This window comes from Periophthalmus magnuspinnatus, chromosome 4 (genome assembly GCF_009829125.3).
Source record: "Periophthalmus magnuspinnatus isolate fPerMag1 chromosome 4, fPerMag1.2.pri, whole genome shotgun sequence".
NCBI lineage: Eukaryota > Metazoa > Chordata > Actinopteri > Gobiiformes > Gobiidae > Periophthalmus > Periophthalmus magnuspinnatus.
In genome coordinates, this window is record NC_047129.1 from 15,221,542 (window position 1) to 15,241,281 (window position 19,740).

A 19,740-nucleotide genomic window follows, 5' to 3' on the forward strand; every position below is an offset into this window, starting at 1 on the left:
TTTTTTGTACCATCAAGGCACTCAAAGCGGAACCACTCACCCATTCAAACACATATTCATACACCAGTGTACGCAGACACTGGGGGGTGAGGTGGGTTATGTGTCTTTCCCAACAGCACTAAAACAGCATTCATTGGTGAGAGCTGGAATCTCACCGCCAACTTGTGGATCAGTGGATTGGGCCGCTCAACTAACGATGTCTTAAATTTTTCACTCTTTGCTATATTGCAGCCTTTTGTTAAAATCACAGTGGCCTCCATAATCCTTAAATGGAAAATGTTTGGCCACTGGGGACGACCAGAACCCTTCCTAGAGCTGGCCGTCTGGCCAAACTGAGCAATCAGGGGAGAAGAGCCTTGGTGAGAGAGGTGATAAAGAACCCAAACATCACTGTGGCTCAGCTCCAGAGATGCAGTCGGGAGATGGGAGAAAGTTCTAGAAAGTCAACCATCCCTGCAGCCCTCCACCAGTCAGGGCTTTATGGCAGAGGGGCCTGACGGAAGCCTCTCCTCAGTGTAAGACACATGAAAGCCCACATCGAGTTTGCTAAAAAACCTGGAGACTCCGAGATGGTGAGCAATGAGATTCTCTGGTCTGATAAGACCAAGATAGAACTTTTTGGCCTTAATTCTAAGTGGTTTGTGTGGAGAAAACCAGCCACTGCTCATCACCTGTCCAATACAGTCCAACAGTGAAGCATGGTGGTGGCAGCATCATGCTGTGGGGGTGTTCTTCAGCTGCAGGGACAGGATGACTGGTTGCAATAGAAGGAAAGATGAATGCGGCCAAGTACAGGGACATCCTGAACAAAAACCTTCTCCAGAGTGCTCAGGATCTCAGACTGGGCCAAAGTGGCTTCAGAAGAACTCCGTGACTGTTCTTGAATGGCGCAGCCAGAGCCCTGACTTAAAACCAATTGAGCATCTCTGGAGAGACCTGAAAATGGCTGTTCACCAACATTCACCATACAACCTGACAGAACTGGAGAGGATGTCCAAATCCTGGTGTGAAAAACTTGTTGCATCATTCCCCAAAAGACTCATGGCTGTATTAGCTCAAAGGGTGCTTCTACTAAATACTGAGCAAAGGGTCTAAATACTTATGGCCATGTGATATTTCAGTTTTTCTTTTTTAATAATTCTGCAAGGATTTCAACAATTTTGTGTTTCTCTGTCCATATGGGGTGCTGTGTGTACATTAATGAGGAAAAAATGAACTTAAATGATTTAACAAATGGCTGCAATATAACAAAGAGTGAAAAATTGAAGGGGCTCTGAATACTTTCCGTACCCACTGTATGTCGAGAGTGGGATTCAAACCACCAACCGGATCAGTGGGCAAACACTATACCACATGAGCTACTATCATGGAGATGTTATCGCTTTAACTCTGTGTCTATCTTATCTCTATGCAGACAAGCAGGTGATGCCATGAGGCCAAGTTACAGGTCAGATCTGCGGAGAGAAACCACGCTCACAGTAAGATTGCATGTTTTTAAGTTATTCCTCAGTTGTAAAAACACATGTAACTGAATAAATATAAGATAGATCAGTTGAATGCCATACTGTGGAACATTCTAGGCAATGCAACAATATTTCCAAGGAGTCTCTTCCCCTGATCTAAATAATAATTATAGACCAAACGTATGCAAAGCTAGAACTTGGATACTCAGAAAATGCTTTACAAAGTCTCAGAAAGCACAGTGAAAATCAGAGGAATACAAGTTTGAACAGGTTTTTTGTGCAGTGGTTTGAAGTTCTGTAATGAGTGCAAGTTCCTACTCTACTGTGTCTATCTCCCAATCTCAATCAATATGCTCTCATCTCTGCTCTGCTCTCCCTATGGCAAGAGAATAAATTCCACCGACAACAGATCGACTCCAGACCTCTTATTCCTTATTCACACACCTGTACAAACAACAGATATTTCCACCTCCATCTACTAGGAAAAAAAATACATAGTGGACCTTTAAAAGATAGAGGATCCCCAATGAACTAAAACCTTAACAAGAAAATATTGCTGCTGATAATTTAATCACATATTCCTAAAATATTGACAGTGTATCAGATCAGATCCTCTGAGTCTTTAACGCAGTTTAAGACTAGACTAAAAACCCACCTCTTCTCCCTGGCATTTAATACTCGCTAGACAGGATATCTTGCTGTTTTATTGTTTTATTGTTCTTTGCCTATGTATTATACTGTCTGAATATTTGTTTTGTTTACTTTTGTGTCAAGCAGCTTAAGTTGTATTTTAAATGTGCTATATACTGTTGAATTGAAAATATCAATACACAAATAGTTCCCTAACCTGGATTTAATTTTGTACATTGTATTACATTTTGTGTCACTGGGCAGGGCATTTCATCTACCTCACCTATTACATTCCTTGTAGTGTGTTACCCTAAGAGACAAGCTAACTGGCACACCAAAACAAACTCGAAGCTACAAAATATGAATTAATGTTTCCCAAAAGTAATAATAGATAGTTGCTGTTTTGCACCACACATATCATTACGTGTCTTAAGACTTCCATATCACGGTTTGTTTGCGTTCTCACAAACTGCTTCATATTCAAACAAGAAAAGTAGCTATAGCTCCTTTCAACTTCAGAAAACCTTTCCAAATTCTCCCCACAATTGCAACTGCGATTTATCGCAGGGGCCAACCAAAACAAATGAACAGGCTTATACACGTTCAGCACAATACTTGTATCTTCGCTTGCTGTGGCTCGGTAGCAGTTTAGAGTTTATGAGTTTCGTTATGCGCATGTGATGAACTTCTAACCATTCTTGGCAACATTTAAGGTCTGGTGAACTACATATGGTAACCAGTCTTGCAAGGTTCACCAAACAAGCTGCACAAATTCATATTCTTCACTGCACCACACATAACTGCACCCGGCTCACCCCATTTCACCATTAACTGTTATATTGGCAAAGACATTTTTATTCAGCCGGCAAGCAGGCTACCTCATGCAAGAAAAATGCTAACCTTGATTCACTTCCCACAAACACACTAGCCAAAAGGAACAAAAAAATATTGGTGCCGTTTAAATGCAAAGATTGTAAATGATCGGAAGTGGAAATTGGAACAGTGAATGTGAAATGCAGAAGCTATCAACTTGACTCAATCATGATATTTTCAAGAATGGCTCGTGGACCCCTTTTGCGCCGCTCTTTCCAAGTGCTAGATGAATGGAAAAAATGAAATGATTTACAGTGACGAATGCCAAGACCAATTGCTTCTTTTCTACCCTTTCTACAAAAAAATAATTTACCACTTCAAAAAAACATCACGTTTTGGAGAAGGAGAGCAGGGCAAACTAAATCAAAGCAAGCTTTTAAAACAATAAAAAACAGGAATCAAAGTGGAAGGGGCTATGATGGTGTGCTTCAAACTGCTCTTGTGTGGTCTCCCTCTCTCTCTCCCCTCTCCTTTCTCTCCACTCTTCCCATTCTGTGACTGTAAGCCCATCCCTCCCTCTCTACTACTACTACTACACACACCCAGTGGGGCTTTAAAAAGGCTGGGCCCGTAGGTCTAGGCAGCATTCAAACACACACAGAAGTCATCCTTACAGGTGGGACTTCGCAATGGAACCAAGAGCCCCTGTTCTCTTACTCATCCTTGGGGGGCTCCTGGTGTGGGCAGAGGATTGGGTTACAGAGCACGATCAAGGTGAGGGGACAACACAGCTTTTATTTTGCATGCTGGATATTAACAGCACTTTGTGGGTGAACCCAGAGGGGACGTGAGCAGGTGGGAATAGGTAAGAATGTTCACCAGGCTGTGGAAGCTGTGTGACTATTTGTACATGATAATTTCTTGGCATGGCTAAAACGTGTATTTATAACAAATATGTTTTTTGGGAAACTTTGCAATAATTTATACAGATTTTGCCAGTTGGTTTAGTGTGTCTATATTGAAGTACTAACTGTTTCTGTTTACTAATGGGATTCAGGGTTTTTTGAATGAACTAAGTTTGCAGAGTTGACCTCAAGAGTGTATTGGCATCCAACATTAACTAGCAGAGTTTGATAGATGCGCTTGTGTGAAATGCCAGTAAGTAAAGATGCAGTAGGTTTGTGTTAGCTATCATTGTGTTCAAGCTTGGACAAATGACAAAAGTTGTGTCAAGAAGGGCATCTGGCTTAAACAAAATCAATAGGGATATTACAGAAAGAGGGAGTCTCTTTACTGAGGAATAAGTTTGGTTTTGCTGAGCGTTGGAATTACACAAATACATGCTCATCTTTATTGAGTTGTGTTGTGGGGGAGGTTTGTTTCCAGAATATGCAGGATCAAATGTGGTGGTTTGTTTTAAAGCGTTTTGCATAATCAGATTCTGGGGAACAAAATCATTCTTTCGTGTAAACTATGGAAAAAAGGGATAAGTGACCAAAGAATGGCCAGACAGTGGGTTACAAATTGGTTTAACAGGTCTATGCCAGTGCTGAATTCTATGACTAGATTCAGTGATACAGTTTTTGTAGGACTTAAGTGTCCTAAATAAACATCTTCAGACATCCAGGGGGATCAGTCTTTTCTCTTGAACTCACAAGAAAAGCACAGATTTGCCTAACAATGAGTCCAGTCAGTTCATCATCGTTCAGTGTCCAGTTATGTTGTAATGTTTCTCATCTGTCAGTGCTCTATTAAGTACATAAAAGTCTGCTAAACTTTGACTTTTGAGCTTGAGTACTGCTAAGAAATAATAATTGATTTCTTATAAATCTGTCTATTTATTCAAACAGAAGGATATGACTATGAGAGGGACCCTGCTTACTGGGATGCTCAGGCCCGCGACACACTGGATGCTGCGCTGAAGCTCCGCCCACTGGAACACCGAGCCAAAAACATCATTTTATTCCTGGGAGACGGTATGGCAGTCAATGTAATGTCATAAAGTGTGGACAGTAACAGTGTGGACATAAGCTGCAGTTTTGTTAATGACTTACACATGTACTACTAACTATGGCTTTATTTTTACAGCTTAATTGCGCGTTAAAATCATTGTAGGGAGGTGCGGTGATGGCAGATAAAAAAGATCAGGTTTGTGTGGCTAGTCATACAATTTGAGTGCAACAGGGATCAAATGTAGACTTAAGCACGGGCAATATAACAATGCTTTTGGTTTTCCTCATACTGGTCAACCCACAATTTTCAGTTCAATTTTATTTGATCTTATTAAAACCCTAATAAAAATAGTTTTCAAACAAGACAGACTTTTAATCAGTGCCATTTAACACAACCAATAGTCAAATTATTTCCCGGAATTTGAACTCTGCTCCAAGCCACATGCTTTTCCAGACAGAGAGTTGTCTGTAGACCTCTTTATTAAAAAAATAATAATAAAAAAATAAAAACTAAGATGGTAGCTGACAGTTAGAAATGACTTTATTAAAATGTGATTAATTGCACAGCCCGATGTAGAGGTTAGCCTCACATTCAGTTAAAAGGAACATTTTTAAGTTAAATTCATGTGCAGGAGTCACATCTTTGAGCTGTAGGTGGTCAATTGCTGAAATAAATATAAATGCTAAACGATAATACTGAAACCAAACTATAAAGCAAAATTATCCCCCAAAAAGTATTCTAAATGTGCAATGCTTAAAGGGCCCATATTACACTTTCTGCCCTATGTTATGTTGTTTTCTCATCACAAACATGCCTGGAGTTGTGTTTTGTTTCATTCACACATGTTAAACACACAAACCCTGCATATTTAGGCTGAATTCTTCGGTTCTTCTCAAACAAAAAAACACCCTGTTCCACCTTATGATGTCATGTGGTAATACAGGAAGTGCTCCACTGTGTTTTTAAACTTCATACACCTTCACTAGAATCATTTGGATCATTTCAACCCTGGAATTCCCAATCTCTACTGAACTAAAGGTAAAAGGAGCTGTTAACCTGAAAACTCAAAGTGGAACAGAGCATTTTGAACTTTGCAGACAAATTTATAATAACGGGTTACTCAAACCTGTGTGAATGAAACAAAACACAACTTCAGAAATGTTTTTGAGGAAGGAACAGCATTATAACATGGCTTAAAGCTCACAAGAGTCAATTTTACGTAATATGGGACCTAGTTGCAGCATATAATTGTGCATATAATGAGTCACAACAGTTCATAATTCAACCTTCAACAGCACAAATCACATCGTGGTACAGAAAATGAACTAAATATTTCCCACTAGTACAAGGAAAAAGTCCCAATGATAAATACTGACCCTGAGAAATTATTGTTCCATCTGTTTATGTATTGAACAATAAGTTGATGTATTATGGCAGGCCTAGTTGCAATCCAGAGCCAATACTGACAACAACTGTAGAATATTGAGTCACTTGGAAATGAACCAAAAACTAACTTCTGCACAAATTGCTAACCACTGTCTATTACATTTGCCCTTATACAAGTAAATTGACTTTTTGCACATCTAATAATATCCAACCCAGAGTTTGCCTTTACTCATAGGTGTAATATAAATAATCTTGCCACCGCCAGAATGGTCAAAATAAACCCAGGGACATGCACTTGTTCTGCATGGTTTGTAGAGCAGTGAATAGTCGCTTGTGGAGTCAGGTTTATACAGTGAAATAATGTTGTGCGAAAATGTGTTTTCCTACAAAACCACAACCTTAAATGCACCATTCCAATTATGGGTTCAGTTGGAACTAATGGCCTTTGACTTTGTTTGTGCAGAGATTTACATGATCCTTTTTTCACTGTGACAGACCGACAGACGGCAAAACGGGGTCTGTGGGTCTTATTTAAAGCTGTGAAGGATCCCACACGCCTCTAAAGTTATAATTATTATTTTCCATTCCCTGATTTTCTGTATTACGCTAATGCAAACCTGTCAATCATTCCAGGGATGGGGGTTTCCACTGTGTCCGCGGCCAGGATCCTCCGGGGGCAGATGGAGGGGAGGTCTGGAGAGGAGACAGTTCTCTCCATGGACACATTCCCATATGTGGCTCTGTCCAAGGTAATGGCACCAGACTCATGGCCTTCACAAAACCGTCAAATCTCCAGGCTAGAAGCACGACTGTGAAAAATATCACAATACTGTATTACATCATTAGTGATCACATCATATTTGTAAATGAACACATATCATCATGTGCACAAAAGAAATTCTTCATGCCGTTTCACTACAACACTAATGAACGCTGAATATATCATGATTCATTGTGCGTCTGCAATCATTATGATCATCTGTATACTATACAAAACAGATATATACAATAAGAGTGACTTACTGTTAACTGCATCAGCAAAATAATGTCAACTCATAACAAAATGGTTACTGGAAGGACAGTAATCCAGCATGTTTGCATTGTCTTTACCCTTACCACAGCTAAGTGCTGCACTTGAGCTGCACTTAACAGGGTTCAAACTCACAACCTTTGTATCTCAAAGGGGCTTTGTACACTACACAAAGTGACTTATTGACTGGACCAGAGAGAAGACTCACATAGTAATGTGCTATCTCAAAGAGTGAACTTGCAGTGTGAACTACAGCCAATGGCAAGAGAAGAAATCTCTCCTCATTGCACTGCAAAAGACTAGGGAGACTTACACAAATAAAAGAGCTAAACAGGTTACTGTTAGAGTGTGACAAGCAGTTACAGTGTCTTCAGGTTCACACAGGTCATGATCCATTCACTTTCTTGTATACTTTGTTATTATATCATAATGTGTCAACTACTGTGTCCAAGCAATTTCTCTCATTGATCAACAGTCATAGTATTAGAGGTATTATAAGTGAGTACATTCTTTCATATGTGAATCAAAGGATACCTTTCTATACCATGCTATGATTATTTCCTACACACACTTGATGAATTAATTGAATCTGTTTTCTGTTTCAGACCTACAGTGTGGATAAACAGGTGGCGGACAGTGCCAGCACAGCTACAGCGTATCACTGTGGGGTCAAGGCTAATGCTAAGACTGTGGGCGTCAGTGCGATGGCTGTGGCCTATGAGTGCAACACTACCTTTGGTAATGAGGTCTACTCTGTCCTGCGACGTGCTAAAGCTAAAGGTAACCATGGTCTAAATACAGCCTCACTGTTAATTAGCTTTTTAATGGAAAATAAATAGGTTCAAGCCTTATCTTATCCTTATGATATGTATGATATCTATTTATTCTTCCCATTTATGACAAATAAAACAATGAAATGATAAGCTACTTCAACGAGTACAGGTCAATGTCCAGAATATAACTGGCACATTAGTATCAACACATTGCTTTTCTGTTGTAGGCCAACATGGCCATGTGTGTGACAGTCTGCCCCAAAGCAGCTGTGTTTACCTAAGTAACAGATAAGACAGATGAGTGAATCGATGATACATCTAACTGTAAAGTGACTTTGAGTACAAAAAACTTTATGTGGGGTTCAGTATGTTATGAAAAACTACATGACTACATACATACATAACCCTGACCCATTTACAAGACTAACATGTTTAATTATGATAGATGGAACAATCATTTTTGGGGATCTGTATTTGTTGTGGATACTTTTCTGGAGCTTTTTGTTATTTTTCTGTGAACTACGATTTGAGCAGCAGCATTTCTGTCATTCCTCAACTATATTTTCTAAAACAATAAATCACACTTCAGAATGTGTTATCATGAGGCCTAGCACTGTCTCATATTGAATAAACATGTACATAAACATACTTCTGTGTCCATTTTGTCCAGGTAAATCAGTGGGAATAGTGACCACCACTCGGGTGCAGCATGCCTCCCCTGCAGCCGCCTATGCCCACTCTGTGAGCCGCAGCTGGTACAGTGACTCTGACCTGCCCTCCAGCGCACAGCAACAAGGCTGTGTGGACATTGCCACACAACTCGTCACCAATGTGGATATTGATGCAAGTAGAAAATTAACTCAGATTTATGCAATATATTGCACAGTTTACAATGCCCACTACTGTATCATAAAGTAATGATCTTATCTATTGTGGTTATAATATGAATGTAGTATACTGCTTATGGATTAAATCACCATAAAACACAAAGTGCACTGAGGACATGACTGTGAGTGTGGTGTGTGTTAATATAGATGCAGCAGATAAAAATATGTTTTCCAATACAGGTGATTTTAGGTGGGGGAAGGATGTACATGACACCCAAAGGCACCCTAGACCCAGAGTACCCCACGTCCAACTCCCGCAAGGGTGACCGCAAAGACAAGAAGAACCTCATTGATGTGTGGCTACATGCTAAACCAGTATGACTATTATTCCATCGTTCAAAGTGCACATCATTCCAACAATCATTCTATAATCTCAATAATATATTATTGTTTTATTTTCTCTAAAGAACAAGAGATCACGCTACGTTTGGCACAGAAAAGACTTTGATGAAATTGATGTGAAGACAACAGATCGACTTATGGGTGAGTCTCAGTTTATGTAGCAGGCTGATTACATCATCAGATATTATCTTATCTTATCTACATTACTGTTTCAAAACACTGACTTAACGTTAAGGCCAGCTCTCATCTTTACATCTGTTAAGCAATTAGGCAGCGGCATATTTGTAGGTGTTGGTGAATAATTCTGAAGTACACAGTAAGACAATAATACACAATAAGAGTAAGAATTCTCTCTACTGTGTGAATTTTTTTATTAATAAAAAATGTATCTGTTAGATGAATTGAAAGCCATGGACCAAAAATATTCACATAGAATCAGAATCAGAATCAGAAAGTGACACACTTCTAGATCCAGAATAAATGTGTGCCATTTTATGTTAAAGGACGATAATAAAAGGCATGTTTATTAGTATTGCTAAGTGCTAAAATAGTTATGTCATTGTATTCAGTTACACATAATATGAATTTCAATGTAATGTTTTCAGGTCTGTTTGAACCAAAAGACATGAGATTTGAGGTTTTCCGCAACAGCACCAGAGACCCCTCCATTGTGGAGATGACTGAGAAAGCAATTCAAATCCTGAGCAAAAACCCTAAAGGATACTTTTTATTTGTGGAAGATAAGTAATATTACAACAAACTACTATCATATTAAAGGTGCACTGTGTAACCTTCTGGGGGAGGGTCTGCCACTCCAAGGAGATGCTCTAGCTTTGCCTGGAATGTTCCACAGTATTATTTATCTCCATAGAGACAAGGGGGATTCCACTAAAATTCTGTGTGGCAACCCTGCTCACAGTAAGAATACATGTTTTCAAGATATTCTGTTTAACTCAAAACACCTGTTATTGAATAAAAGCAAGATCGCTATGTAAAGACACTATGGAACATTTCAGGCAAAGCAATAAGTTCTCCATGAAGACAGTAGTGGACCTCCCCACCAGAAAAGTTACATAGTGCACCTTTAATCATTGAAAGTTCATGATTATAAGTGTCATTTTCTTCTATACGAGGGAGAATTGACCACGGCCACCATGATGGGATCGCCAAGCTGGCCCTAACAGAAGCAGTTGTGTTTGATGAGGCTATAAACAGAGCTGGGGAGCTCACCAAAGCATCAGAGACACTTACTGTAGTCACGGCCGACCACTCTCACGTCTTCACCTTTGGAGGCAACACTCCTCGAGGGAACCCAATCTTTGGTATGTATAAGTACAGTTTATGATGCAAATCTACACACAAAAAAACAACACATCACCACTAATCAGTACAGAATCATAGCAGCCAAATCAGAGGACAAGTCTAACATCTGTCTAACAAACAGCAATCCTGTGGTAAATGCCATGTTTTCAGCTTAAGGTAAAAGGAAACAACTGTCTTTTCACGGTAATATATCAAATGGGTTGGTTACAAAGCATACCTAATAAAACATCCATTGGGTGTAATTTGCAGAGTAGTTGAGTAGCTATCCATTAATCCAATAGCATATATATATATATATATATATATATATATATATATATATATATATATATATATATATATATATATATATATATATATATATATATATATATATATATATATATATATATATATATATATATATATATATAAATGAGTGTTTGATAAAGGCAGGCCAATATATGGTAGTTATAAAGGGAAAGTAAGCTTTAAACTCAACAATTAAAGAAGCTCTATGTAAGTTTTCTGGTGTGGATCTGCTGACTTGTCTCCATGGGATGTTAATGTTTTGCCTGAAAAGCTGCACACTTATCCATCTTGCACTTACTGAACTGCAGGTTGAATAAATGCTATTCTTGCTAAAAATACATAAAAAAACATACAAGTCTGACTTGTAACTGACCTGGTGGTCTCCATGGAGATGGATGAGTGATGCCATACAGCTGACCATTCCAGGAAAAGCAATAACTCTCCTCTACCAGAAAAGTTACACAGTGCACCTTTTAATTGATTTTGTTCTTTCACAGGTCTGGCACCAAAGAAGGCCGATGACAAAATGCCTTTCACCAGTATCCTGTACGCCAATGGCCCGGGCTACGTTCATATAAACGGAACCAGAGAGAACATCACAATGGTGGATTACTGTAAGTACAAAGTAATGTGTTTCAGATGTGGGAGAGGAGTGAGGGCAAAGGTACATTTAGAGACTGCGGCTTATGTTATTGTCTCACCATTGATAGACATTTACAACACTTTAGTCCACAGATATTAAAACAATTCCCTGATGTTTCTATGGACTACTTCCTCCTCCTCCTCTTGTTCTGCACCATTCAGATTAGTCATAGCATGAGCTGCTTTGCTTACAAGTGGAAATCCTTCCGTGCTGGGATAAATTGCCTTTTAAAACCCCAGAGTTTAGGTCTTTTTCGGGAACTAGTAGTAACATTACAAAGGAAGAAACGGAACAGGGAAAGGAAACATGCCATTTCTGGTCAGGTATTTGTTGTTCACACCTTATTGTAGCCAAGGGTACAGGGTGAGGTGGAGCTTTCCATGCACTTTAATGATCTGACCTGGATGGACAGAATATACAGGCTATTTTAAACATTTTCTTTCCTAAATGTGTAAATGACATTGGTAAATATTCATCTGTCAACAAACTGTTTTCAAAATATGCTAACGTGTTGGATTTATTTCATAAGCACAAAATATATCTTATAAAACAGGAATAAATAGATTGTGACCTGATTATTTGGTAGTTGCGCCTGCAGAAGTGAATGAGAAAAGCCTCCTGATTCACTGTTCCGATAAGTGTTTATTATGAGTCACTAAATACTGTTTTTAGATGACACAATTTATCATTAACAGAGGGAAACTTCACACGGCCTCTGCTACACTATGTTTAAAACAATTTGACTGCTTTACTGTACCATTAGCAGAAATCCTTCAAAGCTACCATGCACAAAAGTAGTAATTTTCAAAGTATGTACTTGGCCATGTTTGCAGGTGCTTCTTCAATGCTGTTTCAAACTGTTAATTTGCCTTCTCAATAACATATACGGCGAGACATTAAGAACAAGCAAAAATGATTCTTCATTATGGCACCTGTTAAGAGGCGGCATTAAGTCAACATTACTTCCTCAAAGTGAATGCGGCGGAGGTGGGAGAGGATCTTTCAGCAGGACATACACACTGGGGGTGACGAATGGCATATACAGCCCTATTCAAGTGCTTTTGCAGCTGTAAATAAATACTAATGCTCCAGAATACCATATGACTCACTGTTTGTTAAAACTAAAAACAACATCATAAAAAGTCTGAATTGTGAATCTCAGGAGCCAATCAATCCAACCACAAACCTTTATGAAAATAATCTCACGACTATATAAGCACATGTTTCAGATTACGGTCCAGACCACAAACTATGAGTACATTGTTCCTTGTATTTTTCCACAGATGATGAGGAGTACATGCAGCAGGCTGCTGTACCACTGGATTCAGAGACTCATGGTGGCGAGGATGTGACTATCTATGCCAAAGGCCCCATGGCTCACCTGTTCCATGGGGTGAAAGAGCAGAACTACGTGGCTCATGTCATGGCCTACGCAGCCTGTCTGGAGCCCTACAAGAACTGCCCCCCCCACGCTCCCGGCCACAGCTCTGCCAGCAGTGCAAGACCACAGCTGAGCGCACTGTTAGCTACCTTCAGTTGGATGTGGCTGCTCAGATGACACAGAGACACTGGCCTACAGACTGTTGCACTTTGCATTTCTACAGACACACGCTGGTCCCCAATCATAAAGTACATGCTTCATAGCATTTTTGCTGTAATGTTGTCATTACAGGAATACGTTTCAGTGTTTCTCATAAATACAGGAGAATATGGGGACCCCATTTGACCTTCACCTCCTATAGTCTAACACAAGCTCAACAAAACCTGATATATTTGGATTGTTATAAACATTTAGCATTAACTATACTTAACTATACTTAATCTTTAATACACCCTTGTTTGATCAGTAAGGCAAGTGATATTTAAGAATATGAAACTGAATTGTCCAAATAAGGATCATCTGTGCCATCATAGAAGAAACACTGTATCAGTTTTTATTCTGTATTATGGAAAAACATAAACTTATGTTGTAACAATGCTTGATGTGGACCACAACACCCACGGAATGCCCACATGTTTTCTGGGCTGCTGTGTTTTCAGGTATTAAATCATATAGCTTTGAAGTTTGAAATACAATGACCTCAATTTATCCAGATAGTTTATGATTGTTGGGATCGCTTAAGATCTTTCTTGGGCTATACTATTTGGAATATTTTACTTGAATATATATTTGAAAAATTAATGTATAGCATTTTTAAAATTGTAAATCTTTTACAAAGGTTCTTAAAGAAATAAAAAAAAAACAACATTATTTTATTTGCTTTTGTATCGCAGTATATTTTTACATAGATTCCACATAATTGTGTTTATTATTGATATTTTCAACACTATAAATACAACATAAGCTATAGTGGATATTATAGATTATTTAACTCAGTATGCGGGCAAACTGTGCTGTGATCCTTGGTCACACCCATCAGTTAGTAGCCTTATGCATGTAACTTTTCTACCTCCACCTCACGTTGAAGAAGTGCGCCAAGTGCCCTTTACCCTCCACCTGCTGCTATAAATTGTGAGTGAGAGTACCACAAGGTTCAAATGGGTTTTTACTCACATATAGCCCACAACATGGCCAACAAACAGACATTTATTTGGATTGGATTATTGTTATTTACTTTGGTGGAGAGGGGGACATGTTATTCTGGTAAGTGTTTATAATGATAATGGATTTAGAGAGATGACAAATTTACATAAACAGCTAGAGAGTCTAAGCTATTTCATTGTCGGGTTGAGACCTAAGTAACAACCAATAATAGTATGTTAATTATGACTGAATTTATTTTTTATGATTTAAACGTAACATAAGAACGCAAACTCTTTGTATGCACACAGAGATGTCACCATTGGAGTAACTTACAGTTCTCTGTGAGGTCCAAGTAGCTTGTAAAGCTGAGCAAAATTAAGCAATTTTTATTCAAATGTCAAATGATGAATACATTTAAATTTATCAAACACAGAGGAGGAACGTCAGCCCAGCTACTGGAACAACAAAGCGAAACAGGCGCTTCACACAGCCCTCAATGTCCAGCCTAACATGCATAAGGCCAAGAACGTAATCCTCTTCCTGGGAGATGGTGAGTCTCACTAAAGTTTCATTCCATTTAATTTCTTCACCAACCGTATATAAGACGATATATCTTTCTTCAAGCCTTGGTCAATGCAAAAACATCACAGAGTTCCAAATAGCTGCTTGACTCATATATGTTCAGATTATTATCATTATAATACAGGAACTAACTATATTCCAGGAAGGCTGAGGGACGAATTCCTCAGGAGTAAAACAGTTAAATTTATATTAATGACAGCAGTCCTCCTAAATGCCCCACACACTGCTGATAGCCCAGGAGTTTATCTGTGTTTGGGATTGATCAGTAACAGATAATTGTACCATAAAAACAGTGTCCATGAGAAGATAATTGTAGTAGTAAGTTATTGGCTTGAACCCAAGAGATAAGACTTTTGGCTTTGTTGTTAACTTTGAAAATATTGTCTCTTCGTTTACACGCTAGTGATCTTTTAATAGCTGCATAATAAATTAACGTCTTTCTTTGAAGTTTATAGATCTCAATCGCTACTACTTAATTGTCTTTCCCTGCTCCGTTGAGTTCAGCATCTGCTTAACCTTATGGTTCATGCAAGACAATAGCCATGTTGTTCCTAGTATTACCTAACATTCAGGTGCATGTCCACCTGTGCACAGGAATGGGTGTACCCACGGTGACCGCAGCCAGGATCCTCAAAGGGCAGCTGGCAGGGCACTCAGGGGAAGAGACCAGTTTAGTCATGGATACCTTTCCTCACCTTGCCCTGTCGAAGGTAAGTAGATAGATGATAGATGATAGATAGATAGATGGATAGATAGATAGATAGATAGATAGATAGATAGATAGATAGACCTTTATTAACATACAATAAATACAATAAATGCATTCTTCTATCTATCTATTGTCCCCAAGGGGGAAATATGTTTTCACACACTCTGTCAGTACAATAAAGATTACAGACATTAAACACACACTAGACAAGTCAGCACACAATGGGAAAGTTACAGATTACTAACTGTTCAGGGCAGCAATGGCAGAAGGGAACTTTTACTGAAGCGTGCTCGCTTCCACCTAAGTGTTCTGTACCTGCGGCCTGAGGGCAACAGAGTGAAGTTAGTGTGGAGAGGGTGGTACATAATAGGGATGTCAAGATTAACTGGTGAATCGATATCATGATTATTCAGGGCACAATATAAGAAGAACCATCCATCTTTCTCCACGTATAGTCTTAATAATCAGTTGGATGATGCAAATAAAATGAAATCACTGTTGTCTGGGCATGATGTCAAAAATAGTAAACGTGAAATAGTGATTAATTTTGACACTAAAATATGATATCGTGCCAATATTGAGACAATCACAAAGAATAAACATGGAAAAAAACAACAATATATAATAAGTAACACAAATATCTTTTGAACAGACATACAACGTAGACCAGCAGATGCCAGACAGCGCCGGCACAGCCACAGCGTACTTGTGTGGTGTAAAGGCCAACTATGGGACTCTGGGTGTTAGTGCCTCAGCCCCAAGATCCAACTGTAGTGAATCTTTTGGCAATGAAGTTACTTCTATCCTGTATCGATCCAAGCAAGCTGGTAAGTCTAGGATATTAATGTGTGCAGTTTCAAACAGGCCTTTCACCACTGATACAATAACCCTGCAAAATGATCCCCTAAAGCTCAGCGTTTTGTATAACATGAGTCATATAAGTATTTCTTCAACTCTCTACAACCCAGTATTGTGTTACTGTAGTAACAAAAAGCTTCCCATTGTAGAGAAAAAGTACCCACAATAAATACTGACCAACAAGAGCAGGTACACCAAATAAACAAGTCAAATAGGGTCGAAGGACTCGGTCGACCAAAACCTTGTCTAAACAGGAGTATCGTCAGCTGCTTTCTCTCATCTTTTCAGATCATTGTAATTGTTTTAACTGAAGCCTTATGGATCACAGGTTTATATTTAAATGTACATTTAACTGTGCATTTTATTAATTGTAAATGTTTATGTTTTAACTGTGTACTCAGGGCTCCCTTAAAAATGAGATGCAATAACAATGGGACTTCCTGATAAGATAAAATAAAATAAATAATAGAATCCACAGACAGAAATGGGCAACATATTACATCATTTTGGGGCTACAGATTTAAAGGACAGTTCCCCCTGAGTTTTAAACCTGTTTTTTGAGACCACAAGTAGGTTCTGATTGGTGGAGCGGTGGGTGCGTCTAGAGAAGTAAGGAGTTAAAAGGTCCAGGATGTACTGGGGGGCCTGCCCGTGGACTGCTCTAAAACTAACAACTAAAATGTTTCAATCAATCCTGAACTTTACTAGACGCCAGTGGAGGGATGATAGAACCGGGTTAATGTGGGGCGTTTTGGGGGTTCCTGTTAAAAGCCTGGCAGCAAGGTTTTGGAAATGTTTTTGTTTGTTTTGTCTGTTAAGAGCACTCATATTAAAACAGGTCAAAAGTTGTTAAAACTATAATTTATCACATCGATATAGTACTTATTGTGGCATTCCTAGCTTCAAATTGAATGCCGACCCTTTGTACATCTACATGCCCAGAGAAAGTTGTCTATATTTCTCTGTTTATCTTATCTGTAGCAGCTTTCTTCATGATATACGTTTACAGACAGACACTGGTGAGTCTGTTAAATGATGACCTCAGTTCTCCTGTGCTTTAGGGAAATCAGTGGGAATAGTTACCACCACTCGAGTCCAGCATGCCTCTCCTGGAGCCAGTTATGCACACACGCCCGACCGAGACTGGTACTCAGACGCCGACCTGACCCCTGAGGCTGTCCAAAATGGCTGCAGGGATGTGGCCTACCAGCTGGTGCACAACACAGAAATTGATGTAATTAGCACATAAAGAAATGACATCAAATATATGCATAAAAGATATGTAAATAATACCTTTAACTACAGGTAATCCTTGGTGGAGGACGTCAGTACATGTTTCCCACAAATGTACAAGACCCAGAGTATCCAACCACGATGGGAAACAGATTAGACGGGCAGAATCTCATTATGGAGTGGCTTAAAAATAAAAAGGTACAGAGGCAATATAACTAATTATATACACAGCATAATTCATCACAAATTAAATATAGTTAGATTAAAACCTTAAATGAAAATGTCACATTATTATCTTACAGAATGTTAAATATGTCTGGAATAAAGCAGAGTTTGATAAGGTGAATCCTAAAAATACAGACTTTCTGATGGGTAAGAGTCTCTCTAGAGTGAAATATACCATATCTGCAACAATTACAAATATTCTGAAACTGCTGTGTGCCTATAGGGTTGTTTGAGCCAAAAGACTGTCGTTATGAGCTGGATCGTGATCCAAGCATGGACCCGTCTCTTACTGAGATGGTGGATAAAGCTATCAAGATTCTATCCAAGAACCCCAAGGGATTTTTCCTTTTTGTAGAAGATAAGTATCACTGTTTTGTATGTGTGTCTCCACACTTTAACAGTCTGCTCATTATTGGAAAAGCAACATATTTCTGTTTTTCAACAATATGAATATAGCAAAAACATTTTGTGTTCTTTATAAGGGGTAGAATTGATCATGCCCACCACGCAGGAAGAGCACAGCGATCTCTCCATGAAGCAGTGGAGTTTGACAACGCCATTGGCAGAGCAGCTGAGCTCACCAATGAGTTTGACACCTTGAGTGTAGTCACTGCTGACCACTCCCACGTCTTTGCCTTTGGAGGACATTCTGTCAGAGGGAATCCAGTTACGGGTAAACCTTTAGAAAAAGAGAACCTGAGTATGTATATTTAAACATGATTAAAAGTTGACATTTGTTTCATGGACCAGGGCTGTCTCGCTCAATAGCGAAGGACAACAAGCGTTTCACGACGGCTGTGTATGGAAACGGACCCGGATACCAAATTGGTGCAGATGGAGTCCGTCCAGATGTAAATGAAACTGTTACACGTGAGTCCCAGTCATCCTCAAATAACAGTGACGCAGTGTCTCCCTCTTGTGGTTAGTTATAGAAGTGTGTAGAGAAGACCAAGCTTTAATGTCAACATTTAAGAATTTTGAAGTAACTATTTGGGCTGTCGCGAATTTTAAAATGTGATATATTTCTGACGTAAATATAGATGATAAATGATGATATCAATATAAACAATTCATGCCACTGACACAATACTCCTAGAGCTGATAATGCAAAAAATAAAAAATAAATAAAAATCTATAATTCTGTTCAAAACATGATCTGTAAATAACTGTAAATAAATAGCAGAATGAAACACTTAAGTACTTACATATTAGATATGATAGGCCTAATAACAGCCATATGTTTTTCTCTCCCAGGTGACAAGGACTACCGGCAGCAGGCCCCTGTCCCTCTGGGCTCAGAAACACATGGCATTGATGATGTGGCCATCTTTGCCAAGGGCCCCATGTCCCATCTTTTTCATGGAGTCCAAGAGCAGAATTACATTGCACATGTTATGGCCTATGCCTCCTGTGTACCGCCCTATGAAGAGTGCAAACTGCCTGAATACAACCATGCAGCACCAGTGCACTCCAGTCTGTTACTGATGCTACTTGGTGCTTTGATTTATTTCTGCACTTTTTAAAGTTTTAAATAATATATAATTAATAATAATAATAATAATTTGATACTTCAAGAGAAAAAAGTATATTTGCATCAAATGTTCTTTTGTTTAGAACTGTACATAATTGATATGAAAATATGTTTTAAAGTGACTGCTTTGCACAGAACCATATTTGTTAATGTACTTTTGGATTATTTATTAAATACGTATAAAATAAAGCTAATAATGACGATGATTGTTAGATGAAAAGGTTTGGGTCAGACTCATAATACTGTCAAGAAAATTAATAAATGAGCTGCCAAATAAACTGAAAATAGGACAGTCGCAGCTATATGTTGTTAATTATTCTTTGTTATTATTTGTCCCACATTGTAAAATTAAATGCACTGACTTCGAACAGAAAAGCACGAGAACAGTCGTCACACTGCTGTAATTTAATCGTACCTTAATGAAAACTTGCTCTGCACAAATTGCACCTAACCTATTGAAAATTAAAATAAATCGAAAAAAACACGAGTGTCAAAGATTAAATGTAAGCTTCTGATTGGCCAAAGGTGGTGTGTAGCGCCACTA

General features: G+C 38.7%; 2 protein-coding genes across 2 annotated transcripts; both read left to right on the plus strand.

Moving 5' to 3' along the window:
- Positions 1-3,552: 3,552 nt before the first annotated feature.
- alpi.1 (alkaline phosphatase, intestinal, tandem duplicate 1) lies at positions 3,553-13,311 on the plus strand. Its single transcript, XM_033964925.2, has 11 exons — positions 3,553-3,680; positions 4,757-4,882; positions 6,879-6,994; positions 7,881-8,055; positions 8,719-8,891; positions 9,116-9,250; positions 9,343-9,418; positions 9,883-10,017; positions 10,408-10,599; positions 11,389-11,505; positions 12,818-13,311. Exons 1-11 carry the CDS (start codon positions 3,596-3,598, stop codon positions 13,090-13,092), a joined length of 1,605 nt encoding a protein of 534 aa, XP_033820816.1. The 5' UTR covers positions 3,553-3,595; the 3' UTR covers positions 13,093-13,311.
- Positions 13,312-14,059: 748 nt separating this feature from the next.
- On the plus strand, positions 14,060-19,219 carry LOC117369628 (alkaline phosphatase-like). Its single transcript, XM_033964924.2, has 11 exons — positions 14,060-14,178; positions 14,492-14,608; positions 15,235-15,350; positions 16,002-16,176; positions 17,269-17,441; positions 17,513-17,638; positions 17,743-17,812; positions 17,889-18,023; positions 18,147-18,338; positions 18,416-18,535; positions 18,920-19,219. Exons 1-11 carry the CDS (start codon positions 14,073-14,075, stop codon positions 19,186-19,188), a joined length of 1,599 nt encoding a protein of 532 aa, XP_033820815.1. The 5' UTR covers positions 14,060-14,072; the 3' UTR covers positions 19,189-19,219.
- The last annotated feature ends 521 nt before the right edge of the window (positions 19,220-19,740 follow it).